Source organism: Leptodactylus fuscus, chromosome 6, assembly GCF_031893055.1.
Source record: "Leptodactylus fuscus isolate aLepFus1 chromosome 6, aLepFus1.hap2, whole genome shotgun sequence".
Taxonomy (NCBI): domain Eukaryota; kingdom Metazoa; phylum Chordata; class Amphibia; order Anura; family Leptodactylidae; genus Leptodactylus; species Leptodactylus fuscus.
In genome coordinates, this window is record NC_134270.1 from 21,687,087 (window position 1) to 21,704,074 (window position 16,988).

Consider the following 16,988-nt stretch of genomic DNA (forward strand, 5'->3'; position numbering starts at 1 on the left):
GTGCAATTCCTCTTAAAGGGAGTGTCCCCCCATTAACATTCATTTATTCAGAGTATAGGCTTTATATATGATTTCTGGGGGGGGGGGGGGCACAAATGACAGGACTGGAATCCTGAGCCCCCTGTGGTGGTCATGTATAATGGAGTGTTCCATTCAAAGACTATGGAAAACGGTAGGAGAATGTTACACGTGACCTATTGAAAAGTTACTGCGTTATGTACTTTAGATGTTTTGGGAAAATAAAAAAACAATAGTTTGTCAAAGTGGACATTCCCTTTAAGAATTTATAGGGATTGGCTGTACACTGAGTACAGTCATTCTATCACTACGGCTCTGTGGAATGGAGCTGAGGGGCTCATTATATGTATAGCTATAGGGGTGGAGCTGTGTCCTGCCTTATGTTCCTGAGTTCCCCCTAGTGGTGAATGCAGGAAATATTACGCTATAATTTCTCCCTTGGCAGACGTCCCGCTTGGCAGAGGAGCTGCGACATGAGCAGGAGCGCACACAGCACCTCCAGAAGGTGAAGAAAGGACAAGACAGTCAGATCCAAGAGCTGAATGCAAAACTAGAGGAGGCAGAGCAGATGATGCTACAGGATGGAAGGAAGATGGTGCAGAAAATGGAAGCGAAGGTAAGGAGATCACAGGAGTCTTAGAACATCGACTCCAAGGACAACTAAACCGGACTCAAGAAACCCTGTAGAACTTCATGTCATCTTCTTACACCAGATTAAAGATCTTGAGATGGAACTGGACACAGAGCAGAAGAAACACATGGAGACCACAAAGACACTCAAGAAACATGAGCGCCGCCTGAAGGAGCTGAACTTCCAGACTGAAGAAGACCAGAAGACACAGCAGAGGAACCAAGATGTGATTGAGAGGCTGCACAGCAAACTGAAGAGCTACAAGAGAATGGTGGAAGAGGCGGTGAGTATAGTAACCAGAGGGGGAGGAAGGAGCAGCACAGAGTATTTCAGGAGAGGAGTGTGCTGATCTTATAGGGAAGATCATAGACTGGGAGCTACAAGGTGAAAAGAGCATGGTCCACAGCAGCACAGAGGATTTCAGGAGAGGAATGTGCTGATCTTATGGGGGAGATCATAGACTGGGAGCTACAAGGTGGAAGGAACAGGGTCCCCAGCAGCACAAAGTATTTCAGGAGGGGAGTGTGTTGATGTTATAGGGGAGGTCACAGACTGAGGGTTACTTTGTAATAGGAAAATAAACCTTCAGCAGCACAGAATATTTCGGCAGAAAGCAATGAAAACAATCCCACGTATGAGGATTCAATGCTGTTACTGTAGAGACTTCTTTCTGCCTGGGACTATTATCTTACTGGTAAATCTTCCCTCAGGAGGAACAAGCAAACCTGAACCTCAGCAAATACCGGAAATCTATCAGTGACCTGGACGAGGCGGAGGAGAGGGCAGACGTGGCCGAGGCTGCTCTAACCAAGATCCGCAGTAAGCACAGGGCCAGCTTCCGGAAAGCATTCTCTTCGGTAAGTGCACGGCTTCTGTCCTCCGTATATCTGGAGATGACTCTAACGTCTGATTCCCCTGCAGGGCCACACATCCCCCGCTACTCTGCACATCAGGACCCCCAGTGTAGCCGGCTCTGAGGGACGGGGCGAGAGGCCGGAAGACGACCCGGCCTCACTCATCCCAACCTACCTGGACTCCTTAAGCAAATTCATGGCTGACTGAAAACATCAATGCCAAGACTTATCAGTATTACCTGGCTGACAACTAACACTGGCGCCGTTACAGCTTCTACAAGAGTTGTCACCCATCTATCCTATCAGATTTTATTAACCTCAATACCCAGCTTTTCTAGCTCCTGAACAGCAATTATAAATCTATCAATCACTACGAGTTTCTATCTCATTTTTTTTTCCCATCAGAATCTGGGAAAGTTTGGTGATGCTCCTAGAGGTGATGTCAGCCAGCTTGTGTGGAAACAAATATTACCAATAAATAGATACATTTTAATAAAGTCCAGGACTAAAATGACTGGGATCCCGGGAACAATTGTCGGTGGTGACGCAACAGATTTATATTGGGGGGGGGGGGCTAATAGGCCGTAATAGTAAAGAATATGTTACCGTATAGATAATGAATGAGGATGAGACGCCATGCTACGCTTGCCAGTAGAGGGCAGAGCATGCAGATGGAGGCAGAACCTGTGTGGGGAGAGATGCCAGCTACTGCCATTCATAGCTAACAGTGAGGTGGATGGGGCCGGCACTAGACATTAAGGTGCACCAGGGCTTGGTCAGGGGCAGAATGGTGTAAGTTGAAGTACTGAAGTAGTTACGCCATTGTCCCACAGGTGAAGGGACTGAATGACGATGAAGTTGTGAATGCGGAGTCTATAGAAGACCCTGGAGTGTGGATGGGGCACCTGGAGTAAGCCATAATGGGGCTTCAGAGGATACAAGACCAGGGGGACATAGTACAATAATATTTAGTGGTGTCCACCAACACTCCCTTTTGACTTTGGGGCATTAACCCTTAAGTACTATCATGCTGTCTATCAGACACCACTACCATAGACATATCATTATGATAGAAACCATGATAGTACTTAAAGGGGTTGTCCCATAATATCTATACTGCTAGTTTATGTGGATATAAGACTTTTCCTTAATACATTGTCTTATCAAAACTGCTTTGTTTGGCCGCTATTTTAATTTATTCACTTCATTGTTGACACTGCGTTTCAATGGCCACTGGGCTTATCTGCTCATTTCCCAAGTGACATAGCTGCCTGCTCTCAGGGGGGAGGGAGGAGCTGACAAGCAACGGAGCTCCTCATATAGGGGAGGGGGGAGGTGAGAGCTGCGGTATTACTGTACTGTCTATCTTCAGCTTTTCCACTTATTAGCCAGTTTAATTGAATTTGGCTGATAAGGGCTGAGATAAGGAGTCCGTTACCTCTGTATGTAATGCAAGCTGACTCAAATCCAGCTCTGCTACATCAGTTTCCACATTAGCGTCATACTGTGGATCATAGCAGATAGCAGAGCAAGTGAAACCCCGCCCACCAATGTGCGAGAAATCCAGGAAGCTAAGAGAGTACAGAGCCTTCAGGCTGCAGAACAAGAGTTATGGGAATACTCCTTTAAGGGTTAAAGGATTGATTTTTAGTGTTAGATTCAGCTTTTAGGGCATCCACTATGGTAATGTAGGGTAAGACTTGTATCTGTGGTTGTCTCCCTAGTCCAAGGATGTCACAAAGCTTCACCAGTCTCTATCACAGCTGCTCAGTCTTTTACTCATGTAGATCACATCTCTCTCATGGTCACCGCCCGCACACCCGGGACACACTATAGATAGGATCAGGGCGCAGGGAGTGCGATCATTCTCTCGAGGTTACCAGTGAAGACGCCATTCACTGACAGCAAACTGTGATACTAACCCACGAGCATAAAATCTGCTGTGTGAAGTATCAGGTATGGAGCTGTGCGGCTGCGAGGCCTCTTCTACTATATTTATCTGTGACCTTACCCAGGAGCAAAGTACAACGGATAACCCTATATGTTTCTGGCAGCCGTCCAGGAGAGGAGTGCGTCCGGCCCTTTCAGTGAGACCGCGCCCCTTTCTGTGACTTCACTGGCACATACCAACATTAACAGTGAGAGCTGGGAGAGTACCGAAGGTTTCCCCTTATTTCGGGAGCCTTCTGGACATTTTGGACAAGTTGGCAAATACGCAATAACTGATAAGATCCTCAATATTGTGCCAGATTCCAGCAATGTTGTTCTACTAGCACTGGTTATGGGGTCACTCACTATTATGGGGTCACTCTTAAAGCACTGTTTATAGCCTTACTTACTATTATGGATTGAGGGGATATCGTCACTCCATAGGGAGAGAACCACCATTTAGGTGTGTGGAGTCTTAAGCCGTGAGCGTTCCACTGTGCAAAGGAACATGGGAAGAATATGCAAATCTGACTTCCATGATGTAATTAGGATGCCAGTGCCTCAAGTATGCACACCAATAGAGGGCGCTCACTGAGAATGTGCAAGTCTGTCTTCCATGGTGTAATTAGGAAGACAGAGTCTCAGTCAAGACATCCAATAGAGGGCGCTCCCTTTAACATCATGCCGACCTTCTCAGAGGCCTTTGTTTGCAATGATGTTGGGATTTTACCAGATACAGTCTCTCAGCCAAGGACAGCTATTTCAATGTATTTGCATCTCATCAGCTTGGCGCAGAGAGGACTGATCTTGCACATTCTCAGTCAGCGCCCTCTATTGGTGTGCATACTTGAGGCACTGGCATCCTAATTACATCATGGAAGTCAGATTTGCATATTCTTCCCATGTCACCATTATGGGGTCATTCTTACAGCATTAGTTATGACGTCACTCACTATTATGGGGGTAACTCTTACAGCACTGATTATGGGGTCACTCACTATTATGGGGTCCCTCTTACAGCACTATTTCTGGACTCACTCACCATTATGGGGTCACACTTACAGAACTGGTTATGAGGTTGCTCACTATTATGAGGTCACTCTTACAGCACTGCTTATGGGGTCGCTCACTATTATGGGATCACTCACTATTATGGGTCACTCTTACAGCACTGCTTATGGGCTCACTTATTATTATGGGGTTGCTCACTATTATGGGGTCACTCTTACAGCACTGCTTATGGGGTCACTCACTATTATGGGATCTAGACCACTGAAGAGGTACTGCGCTTACTCTTCAGTGGTCCGGATCCTGTTAATTCTTCATCCCTTGTGGATGTTAAGGGCCCCAGCAGCTATATATTACTCCACTCTTCTACATAGCAGAAACGCTTCCCAGCAAAACATGGCTATCTGACTGTGCACACGGTACTCTCTACCTACATACTGTACACTCACTATTATGGGGTCACTCTTACAGCACTGCTTATGGGGTCACTCACTATTATGGGGTCACACTTACAGAACTGGTTATGAGGTTGCTCACTATTATGAGGTCACTCTTACAGCACTGCTTATGGGGTCGCTCACTATTATGGGATCACTCACTATTATGGGTCACTCTTACAGCACTGCTTATGGGCTCACTTATTATTATGGGGTTGCTCACTATTATGGGGTCACTCACTATTATGGGGTCCCTCTTACAGTATTGGTTATGCTGTCATTATATACACGGGTTCCTCTAATCTGTGTATTATGGAAATAATAGCCCACACTTCGGCATCAGGCATATCTGTAGCTGAGATTGTTGACCTCTTTAGTAAATAGTTGCTTCCTTTTCAGATTGCTAAATTTAGAGGATTAGGATTATGTGAGTTCAGATTATGTGGCCATATCCATATTCATAAAGAGATAGGTGCACAAGTAAGGGTTAACATAAATAAGTCACGCCTTACGGAAGAGCCTGTATTTACTCCTGAGTAATGGCGTCCTCCGATCTGAGGGACGAGCTGAGCTGCTCTATCTGTCTGAACGTTTACACTGACCCTGTGAATTTGAGATGTGGCCACAACTTCTGCCGAGAGTGCATCACCCTAGTGCTGGATAAACAACGGGGATCTGGAACGTATAGCTGTCCGGACTGTAGAGCAACTTCTAAAAAGCGTCCTCCACTGCAGAAGAACATAGCCCTGAGCAACATCACAAGGCGACTCCAGTCTCACCAGACAAGACGGGTGGTGTTTGGGGTCACGTGTACTTACTGCGTTCACTCTCTGGTACCTGCTGTAAAGTCCTGTGTGTTATGTGAAGCCTCACTATGTGATGATCACCTAAGAGTTCATAGCAAGGCAGCAGAACACGTCTTGACTGAGCCCACCACTAACCTAGAGAGCAGAAAATGCTCTGTTCACAAGAAGATCCTGGAATATTATTGCACCGAGGACTCTACCTGCATCTGTGTGTCCTGCTGTTTGGTTGGAGAACACAAGGGTCACCAGATCGAGACACTGGATGAAACCTCGAGAAAGAAGAAACAGAAACTCAAGAATATCATGGAGACACTGAACACAAAAACTAAGGAGATTGATGAAAGAATCCAGAATCTCCAGGAACATATGAGACGATTGAAAGGCAAAGCAACATATATGGAAGAAAGAGTCAACCTTCTTTTTACTGATGTCAAGAGACAGCTTGAAGTCCTACAGAAAAGCATCTTATGTAACATCTCTTGGAAGCTACAGTTTGCATTGTCCTCAGTCTCTGAAATGGTCCAAGAATTGGAAATAAGGAAGGCAGACCTAGCCTGGAAGACAGGTTACCTTGAGGAACTGTATAACATGACTGACCCCTTACCTATCCTACAAATGCCAGATGGTGAGAGCATCATCCCTGGTGGGGTTGTTGATCACGAAGACAATGAGGTCCAAGAAATTAGAGATCTTGATGTGTGTCATATCTCAAAGAATATACAGACTCGTATACAAGATACAATCAAGAACATCAATGTGTGGCTCTTCATGGAAGACCCTATAGACTTACAGCTGGACGTTAACACAAGCGCTACCAATGTACGAATATCAGAAGATCAGAGGACTGTGACCTGGTCAGAGACAGTCCAAAATCTCCCAGAAACCCCACAGAGATTTGAGGAATATCAAGTACTGAGTCTTAGAAGCTTCTCTTCAGGACGACATTACTGGAAAATGGAGACCAGTAAGGATGGAGTCTGGAGATTTGGTGTGTGTTACCCCAGTATGGACAGGAAAGGAAAGGAGTCCATTATTGGAAACAACAAGAAGTCCTGGTGTTTGTCTAAATTAATCCGTCATGCTGTAGTCCACGAACATCAAGTAGATAAGTTACGAATAAATATAGAAAGTCACAAGTATGGAATCTACCTGGACTATGAAGGAGGCCAATTGTCCTTTTATGAGCTTGGAGACTACATCAAACATCTGCACACCTTCACAGCCACCTTCACTGAGCCCTTACATCCAGCTTTTCATGTCTCTTATGATTTACTCCATTGCATTTTTGGAGATAATTTAGAATCTGAAGTCTGGATCAGAACTGGGAATTGCGTAGGATGAGGGTGGAGCAAGAAGAAATCTGCCAAAGTGGATGTCTACAACCTCTAGAGCAGAGTAAGGCCCCATGCACACGGCAGTGAAAGACGGAGGTGTAAAGGACGCCCATTTTTGGAACAGTGGAAGTCAATGGCTTACATAGACATCCGTTTTTTAACCCTTTAAGGACACAGCCCAAAAGTTCGTTAAGGACCGTGCCTTGTTTTTCAAAATTGACGTCTCACTTTAAATGGCAATAATTTTGAGACGCTTTAACTTACACAAGTGATTTTGAGATTGTTTTTTTGTGACACGTTGTACTACATGTTATTGGTAAACACTAATCAATATTTTCGTATTTATTTATAAAAAGAATAGGAATTTTGATGGAAATTTTTGGGGAAAAAAATCGCAATTTTCAAAATGTGAAATGCTCTGCTTTTCAGGCAGATAGTCATACCATCCAAATACATGAATAAATATTATCTCCCATATCTCTGCTTTATATCGGCATCATCTTCTCATTGTCTTTTACGTTATTTTGGACATTATAAATAAAGCTTACAAGTGTAACAGCGATTTTCCAGATTTACAAGAAAATTCCCCAAATTTCCCTAATTTTTTTAGGGACCAATTCAGTGCTGAAAGGAATTATAAAGGCCTATATAATAGAAACCCGCATAAATCACCCCATTTTCAAAACTGCACCACTCAAATAATTCAAAACAGCATTTGGGATGTTAATTAAGGGGGCGTTCACACTACCGTCGGTGTCTGACAGGTAGTGTCCGACAGGTAGTGCATGCAGGGTTCTTCTGTCCGCTTGAGAAGTCGGACATCTTCACCTGCGGACAGGGAAGGACGGGCATGGAGTGCAAAACAACGCACCCAATGCCCATTGAAATAAATGACAGGTGTCACGGACACAGCTAGTGTCCGCTCCTAATGTCCGTGACAGATTTTGAGCGGACACTAGGAGCGGACACTGACGGTAGTGTGAACGCTCCCTAACCCTTTAAGCATTTCATAAGAATAAAAATAATACGGAGGTGAAATTTAGACATTTCATTTTTTTTCACTAATACATTCATTTATCCCTAAACTTAACACATTGACAAAGGGTTAAAGGAGTAAATGTATCTGACAGTTTGTTATGCAATTTCTCCTGTGCACAGAAATCCCCCATATGTGGGTGTTAATTGATTCTTGGGCACACGGCAGCGCATGGAAGGGAAGAAGCGACACTGGGCATTTGAACAGCAGATTTTTACTAGAATAATATTCAGGTGCCATGTTTCATTTGCAGAGCCCCTAGAGTACCAATACAATAGGAATCCTCAAAAGTGACCCCATTTTGGAAACTACACCCCTGACAGAATTCATCAAGGGGTATAGTGAGCATTTGGACCCAACAGCCATTTCACAGATTTTATTAACATTGGGATGTGTAAATGAAAAATCACTAAAATTTCACTTTATCCCACTTTCATTTTCACAGTTAAAGAAGAAAAAGCCCCCCCCCACATAGTTTGTTAAACAATTTCTTCTGAACACGGCAATACCCCATATGTGGTCATAATCTGCTGTGTGGGTACATGGTGGGACTCAGAATGGAAAGAGGGCTATTTTCTTTTGGAGGACAGATTTTGTTGGAATAGTATTCAGGCCCCATGTCTCATTTGCAGAGCCCCTAACATACCAAAACACTGGAAACCCCTCTAAAGTGACCCCATTTTGGAAATTACTCCCCCCCCCCACAGAACATATCAAGGGGTATAGTGAGCATTTTGACCCTACAGCTGTTTCACAGATTTTATCAACATTGGGACATAAAAAGGAAAAATTACTGATTTTTTCCAATAAACTGTCAATTTAGCCCCAAATTTTTCATTTTCACAAGAGTAGAAAAAGCACCCCAGTAGTTATTATTATGGCGGGGGAAGGGGGGAGGTCACTTCTGGTTTATTTTCCCTCATAAGCTGTAAATATGGGGTGTCCCCTGATATTCGCTCACACAGCTTATATATTCCCCTCCCTGCCGTAGCCAGTTGTGTTCTAATAATTCTGCAATTTTTTTTTATTTTTTTTTTGTCTTCACATTGCTAGATGCTAGTGGCGTAACTAGGAATGGCGGGGCCCCGTGGCTAACTTTTGACAAGGGGCCCCCCCCTTCCTGACCGACACCGAAGACCTTGACCACTCCCCCTCCCCACGCCGCATTCCTGCGCTTTCTATTATGCCCCATAGTGGCCCCTGCACACAGTATTGTGTCCAATAATGAACACCCATGAACAATTATTATACTCTGGGGTCTTTTCAGACCCCAGAGTATAATAATTGGAGAATCTGGGGGATAAAAACATAAAAAAAAAAGTTACTTACCTATCTCCGACTCTGCTGCAGTCTTCGGTGGTGTCATCCATCTTTAATGACACACGGACGTCACATGACGTTTCATGTCCTCCCTCCATCTGCCCCCAGTTTTATGTCCTCCCTCCATCTGCCCCCAGTTTCATGCGCCCCCTCATCTCTACCCCCATATTCATGTCCTCCCCTCCATCTCTGCCCCCAGTATAATGTTCCCCTTCCATCTCTGCCCCAGTATAATGTTCCCCTTCCATCTCTGCCCCCAGTATAATGTTCCCCTTCCATCTCTGCCTCCAGTATAATGTTCCCCTTCCATCTCTGCCCCCAGGATAATGTTCCCCTTCCATCTCTGCCCCCAGTGTAATGTTCCCCTTCCATCTCTGCCCCCAGTATAATGCTCCCCTTCCATCTCTGCCCCAGTATAATGTTCCCCTTCCATCTCTGCCCCCAGTATAATGCTCCCCTTCCATCTCTGCCCCAGTATAATGTTCCCCTTCCATCTCTGCCCCCAGTATAATGTTCCCCTTCCATCTCTGCCCCCAGTATAATGTTCCCCTTCTATCTCTGCCCCCAGTATAATGTTCCCCTTCTATCTCTGCCCCCAGTATAATGTTCCCCTTCCATCTCTGCCTCCAGTATAATGTTCCCCTTCCATCTCTGCCCCCAGGATAATGTTCCCCTTCCATCTCTGCCCCCAGGATAATGTTCCCCTTCCATCTCTGCCCCTAGTGTAATGTTCCCCTTCCATCTCTGCCCCCAGTATAATGCTCCCCTTCCATCTCTGCCCCAGTATAATGTTCCCCTTCCATCTCTGCCCCCAGTATAATGTCCCCCCCATCTCTGCCCCCAGTATAATGTTCTCCTTCCATTTCTGCCCCCAGTATAATGTTCCCCTTCCATCTCTGCCCCCAGTATAATGTTCCCCTTCCATCTCTGCCCCCAGTGTAATGTTCCCCTTCCATCTCTGCCCCCAGTATAATGCTCCCCTTCCATCTCTGCCCCAGTATAATGTTCCCCTTCCATCTCTGCCCCCAGTATAATGTTCTCCTTCCATCTCTGCCCCAGTATAATGTTCCCCTTCCATCTCTGCCCCCAGTATAATGTTCCCCTTCCATCTCTGCCCCCAGTGTAATGTTCCCCTTCCATCTCTGCCCCCAGTATAATGTTCTCCTTCCATCTCTGCCCCAGTATAATGTTCCCCTTCCATCTCTGCCCCCAGTATAATGTTCCCCTTCCATCTCTGCCTCCAGTATAATGTTCCCCTTCCATCTCTGCCCCCAGGATAATGTTCCCCTTCCATCTCTGCCCCTAGTGTAATGTTCCCCTTCCATCTCTGCCCCCAGTATAATGCTCCCCTTCCATCTCTGCCCCAGTATAATGTTCCCCTTCCATCTCTGCCCCCAGTATAATGTTCCCCCCCATCTCTGCCCCCAGTATAATGTTCTCCTTCCATTTCTGCCCCCAGTATAATGTTCCCCTTCCATCTCTGCCCCCAGTATAATGTTCCCCTTCCATCTCTGCCCCCAGTATAATGTTCCCCTTCCATCTCTGCCCCCAGTATAATGTTCCCCTTCCATCTCTGCTACTAGGTTAGTGTTGCTCCTGAATTGCTCCACACCACACACAGGCACACACTCTCCATCCTGCATCTCACATTCCCCCTCCCAATACCTAGCAAGCACATCTCTCCATCTCTTCCAGGACTGCACGGGCTATAAAGACACGCCCACCTAGTCACGTGACTGCTGACGTCATAGACAGGTTCTTCAGCAGTACGAGCTTTCCCCCGCTCTTATTGCAATTACAGCATTGAATCTGTTATAAGACCAGTTTTTTAATAAGTAAACACCACAAGAGCATACAGGGAGCTGCGCGGGACAGGAGTATAAATGCGGGACATGCAGGGAACTATGCTGTTACCGGCTGGAGTAACTCGGCGGTAACAGCCTGTTAAGAACAAAAAACCCCGCGGCGGTAGCCCTGTGGCAGCCACTACCACTGCTACCACGGTAGTTACGCCACTGCTAGATGCTATATTTTCTTTATTTTTCTGGTGACCTGGTCATATAAAGGCTTGTTGTTTGCAGGATAAGATGCATTTTGTAATGACACCATTTTTGGATGACTACAACTTATTGAATACATTTTATTAACTCTTTCTTGCTGGATTAAAAAAAAACCCCAAAAACATTCTGGTATTGAATTTTACCTTTTAAATTTTTCACCATACAGCATACAGTATAAGTAACATGTGACCTTTATTCTGCGGGTCGGTACGATTACGGCGATACCTCAGTTATATTGTTTTTTTATGCAATACTAATTCTGCAGAACAAAAACACATTTGGGGACATAAAGCAATAATTTTTGCTTCGCTATCTTCTGAGAGACGTAACATTTTTATTTTTCGGTTGACAGAGTTGGTTGAGGGCTTATTTTTTGCGGGACAACCTGTGCTTTTTATTGGTACTGTTTTGGGGTACATATGACTTTTTGATCACTTTTTATAGCATATTTTGTAAGGTGAGATGGAGAAAAATCATTACTTCCAATGGTTGTTGTTTTTTTCCCGACATTCACCATGTATGTTAAATATTGTCTCAGTTTTATTGTACAAATTGTTACAGATGCGGTGATACCAAATATGCATTGTTTTTATTAATTTTTATGGCCTGATGGACCAAATACAGGTCTACGGGCCTGGTTTTTAACGTCCATTTCTTGGGTAATATATCAGTTTCACTGACATTAACAACAGAAATGAAACAACGTTAAAAGTTTACTAAAGGCCAGAAAACTGATAAAGATTAACTGGCAATAACACTGACATTTTTTATTTTTCACTGCTATGTGCATGTAGCCTAAAACACATATACTATATCACAAGAGTGAACTCTTAAAGGGGTTGACCAGTTTTAGCAAAAAGACAATTGTTTGTATAATGAAAAGTTGTAAAATTTCCAAATATACTTGCTGTATCACTACCTTGTGGTTTTCTCAATCTCTGCTTGTTGACTTATTTACTTCCAGGGGATTCATGGTCATGTGATGTACACACAGTTGTATACAAGTATAAACTTAAGTATATAACTTATGTCAGGGTCTGGGGTTGCTAGATGGGGAGACATCGACACACAAGTCCAGTTTCTTTAGTCCCAAACAAAAGTAGAGTTTTATTTTCACTCAAAACAAAATGGTGCAGCAACAAAAGGAAACAATACAAAAATAAATACCTGCCCGGCTAGGCTCTAACTAAACATAGAATAGGTTACCTCATCTAGAATAATAGAAATCAAAAGCCAGTAGAATCATTCAGGACACAGCTCCAAAAACATGACCTCTATGTTGGCCCTCAAGCCAAGCTCTGTCTAAAGTCTACAGCTGGAGCTGGCTTCTTAAACCTACTTGACGAGGAGACTCTCAACAGCTGAGTTGCTGCAGGAACAAGCGCAAAGTGTGGACTGGAGGGGGTGGAATGACAGGTCCCACTCCCAACCTACTTGCCATTCTTAAAAATCCAGCCCAATAAACAGAACTTTGAAATAACCCTCAGCAAACTAAAGTATCTACCGAGAAACATTCTTTCTGGAGTTTTTCATCTCACCCGCCTGAGTAGCCTGTGTGAGATGTACACCCCCTCCATGATCTGACCAGCCATCGGCTTACATATCCCCCCCCGTCTTCTCCAGACTGGAGGGCTGGGCATTTGTGGCCATCATACAATGCACTCTTGATAGGGCATCAGCATTTCCTAGCAATTTCCCTGGTCTGTGTTCCACGTTGAAGACAAAATTTTGCAGAGACAGGAATCATCGGGTAACCCTAGCATTTGTGTCCTTATTAATCTTCATCCAAGTGAGAGGAGCATGGTCAGTGATCAATTTAAATTTTCTCCCCAGGAGGAAATACCTCAGAGCATCCAGTGCCCAATTAAGGGCCCCTTCACACGGAGTAAACGCGCCGCGCATTGTGGCGCGTTTACGGCGCGTGTACGCCGCGTTTTTTTACGGTGCGCGATTACGCCGCGTTAACGCCGCGTAATCGCGCACTGTAAAAAAACGCGGCGTACACGCGCCGTAAACGCGCCACAATGCGCGGCGCGTTTACTCCGTGTGAAGGGGCCCTAATGGCCAAACATTCCCTTTCTACAATGGCGTAATTTTTCTCAGGAGGGGACAGCTTCCTGCTCAGGTATATCACTGGATGCTCCTCACCATTTACCACCTGGGACAGCACCGCTCCTAGACCTGCATGTGAGGCATCTGTCTGCACCAGGAACTTCTTCCTAAAGTCAGGGGCTATCAATCAAGTAGCCAGCAATGCCAAGAAATGCCCTGACTTGCTTCTTGGTTAGCGGTCTTGGCCAGTTCTGTATTGCCTCTACTTTATTGATTTGGGGTTTTATTACCCCTTTTGCCAATGACATATCCCAGGTACTTGGCTTCCTCCAGCCCTAAAGCACATTTCTCAGAGTTGATAGTAAGGCCTGCCTCACTTATGGAGTCCAGTACTGCCTGCACCTTACAGAGGTGACTTCCCCAGTCTGGGCTATGAATGACCACATCGTCCAGGTAAGCCGCTGCATAGTCACGATGTGGCCGCAAGATCTGGTCCATCAACCTCTGAAAGGTAGCAGGAGCTCCATGCAAACCAAATGGCATAACCGTGTACTGGAACAGACCTTCCGGAACGACAAAGGCAGTTTTCTCCTTGGCTTCCTTAGAAAAAGGTATTTGCCAGTAACCTTTTGTAAGGTCCAGTGTGGTTATGTACCTGGCATTACCCAATTTCTCAATTAGCTCATCAACCCTGGGCATGGGATAAGCGTCAAACTTTGAAATCTCATTCAATTTTCTAAAGTCATTGCAGAACCGCCAAGTACCATTGGGCTTTGGTATCAACACAATTGGGTTAGACCACTCACTTTTGGATTTCTCAATCACTCCCAACTCAAGCATGTGTTTAACCTCAGCTGACACCAGTCTCTTTGAGGAGTGCAATTTTCTCCATCAGCAAACGATTAGTTTGTTGTTGCTGCACATTGGACTGTAGAAGATGTTTCAGTATCTCCTCCATAGTCCGGGTTTGTATAGTGGCACAGCCTTTACCCAGGACATAAAAAAAAAAATTTCTCCAGCAAGGAGTGGACGTGTCATTGCCCCTAGCAACCGCTGTATGCTGGCATCTTCCACCAATTGTCAGGGTCTGGGGTTGCTAGGTGGGTGGCATAGACACACAAGTCCAGTTTCTTTAGTCCCAAACAAAAGTAGAGTTTTATTTTCACTCAAAACAAAATGGTGCAGCAACAAAAGAACACAATACAAAAAATACCTGCCCGGCTAGGCTCTAACTAAACATAGAATAGGTTACCTCACCTAGAAGAACAGAAATCAAAAGCCAGTAGAATCACTCAGGACACAGCTCCAAAAACATGACCTCTCTGTTGGCTCTCAAGCCAAGCTCTGCCCAAAGTGTTGCTGCTGGAGCTGACTTCTTAAGCCTCCTTGACAAGGAGACTCTCAACAGCTGAGTCGCTGCAGGAACAAGTGCAAAGTGTGGACTGGAGGGGGATGGAATGACAGGTCCCACTACCAACCTACCTGCAATTCCTAAAAAATCCAGCCCAATAAACAGAACTTTGAAATAACCCTCAGCAAACTCAAGTATCTACTGAGAAACATTCCTTCTGGAGTTTTTCATCTCACCCACCTGAGTAGTCTGGGTGAGATGTACACCCCCTCCATGATCTGACCAGCCATTGGCTTACACTTACAATAAGTTACATGAGCCCAAAGAAAAAAATGGGGGGCACTACTATAGCCTCAAAATCTGTATTTAAATAGTCAATAGGCAGCAATGCGAATCAATCCAGCCATTTAGGGCAATATCTTAAATAGAGGGGGTGCTCCGCATCCCATATATAAAGACTTGTACAAACATTAAAAAGAAGAAGTAAAAGGTGAGGGGCACTCAACAAAAGGCAGGTATCTTCTAAAAACAGTCCTTTATTCCATAGGTAAATAAAATCAACAGGGAGGGAATGAAGACATATGGGTAAAAGGATATAGATATAGACATTGCCTTTACCATGAGAGATTATTTATTAAGATTACTAGAAATGTATAATAATGCAGATCAAATAATTTGCACAGTAAATGTATATTACATTACATAAGACAAAAAAACTTACGTGCTGCAAGCATGAACAATGGATTTGCAGTAAACTCTGTTATCTTTCTATTTACATAGATAGATAATAGACACCATGTAAGACTTTAGCAGTACACTGCAATTAGCGAACCTGATTGCCTTGGGCCTAATAGGAAGAGGTAACAGCTGTGCGAACTCAGCCACCCTTCCCTCCAGAGAGCAGTGAGCCAGCTTAGATAACATTGCTGTTAAGGGCTCCATTATTAGATCAAACATTAATGGGGACAATGGGTAATATTGCAACATGTAATGTAAAAGGGCTTGGACAGGGTGCCTGATGTGTAAACCATTACTTAAGGAAGAAATATTAAGCCAAAATAGCCTGAAAGTTGTACTCCATAAAGCCAAATTTTAGCATGGCCCTCAAAGACCCACTGTGTCAGGTGTTAGGAGGCATCTGAGTCCCATGAGTCTGCAATTATGTTGAGGAAAATGCAAAATCCATTGAGGTCTGGTTGGTTGCCCCATCAAGCTCCACTGGATCACAGGAGACCAATGAGGGATGTATAGAGGACATCACTGGCCACAGTGATGAAGGTGTACAATTTTTGGTCAGTATTCAGCAGGGATCAGGTGTAAACTGAGGAACCTATTGGCTGGTATACTGGGCTTGGGAAGAATTACCACTAAAGTGTCCAGGTATTTTTTTAGGGTAGGAGAAACCTGCAGCAATATCATTAAAACGTGACAATAAATTCAGGCCTAGTGTGGTACGGTGGTCCCATAAGTTCTATTTTTATCTGGTTCCATGACAACAATACTCTGCAGAAAACTAGTAATCAGCACTGTAAACCCCAAAATGTCACCAAAAGTATAATAAAAAATGAAAGTGAAAGAAAAAACACCAGATTCAGACATAAAAGTCAGAAAGTTCTGCTGGAAGCTGTAAATTATTTTCTATGATTCTAAGCTTTTTAACAGTACTGAAAAGTATATAAAGTAGATCCAAAAAAACCATGGAGCCTCTCAGAACATGTAGTACTGCACCATGCGTAGAGGGGCGCTACTACTCAACCAATCAATGCCTGCAAAGGGGTTTTACTAGTGAAATGAACAGGCTAATATGTTGGAACCTCCAGCCAAGCATTGTATGGTGAGTCCGCTTTCAAGTTATAATGCTCCAGAAAACATCATTGTATGTTGAAATTATTGTATCCTGAGCCCATTGTAACATGATGAACCACTGTGCTATAGTTGTCATAATCAACAGTTAGCCAATCTGGACTTGGCAACTTGTTAGCCGTTAATGCATAAAGTACTTCTACTATTGCTGAAGTCACAATTGGTTAAGAAATTTGTTTAACCGGTAGGACAGACGGGGGTGGGGGGGGGGGAATGACCTAAAACATGGTGATGACTTCAGTTAAGGGTTATGGAATGTTTGGATTTGCAGAAAGGTTTTATAGCTGGG

General features: G+C 44.3%; 2 protein-coding genes across 2 annotated transcripts in view; both read left to right on the top strand.

Annotated features, from left to right (window-relative positions):
- Positions 1 to 1,802, top strand: part of LOC142209948 (myosin heavy chain, skeletal muscle-like) — a 36,252-nt gene extending 34,450 nt beyond the window's left edge. Inside the window, exons 18-21 of the mRNA XM_075278981.1 lie at positions 464 to 634; positions 732 to 932; positions 1,360 to 1,506; positions 1,571 to 1,802. Coding sequence (XP_075135082.1) covers positions 464 to 634; positions 732 to 932; positions 1,360 to 1,506; positions 1,571 to 1,711 — 660 coding nt within the window. The 3' untranslated portion in view covers positions 1,712 to 1,802. The remainder of the gene's footprint in view (positions 1 to 463; positions 635 to 731; positions 933 to 1,359; positions 1,507 to 1,570) is intronic.
- Positions 1,803 to 5,411: 3,609 nt separating this feature from the next.
- LOC142210402 (E3 ubiquitin-protein ligase TRIM39-like) lies at positions 5,412 to 7,308 on the top strand. The gene has a single exon (XM_075279510.1). The coding sequence runs from the start codon at positions 5,417 to 5,419 to the stop codon at positions 7,022 to 7,024; it is 1,608 nt and encodes a 535-aa protein (XP_075135611.1). The 5' UTR covers positions 5,412 to 5,416; the 3' UTR covers positions 7,025 to 7,308.
- Positions 7,309 to 16,988: the final 9,680 nt, after the last annotated feature.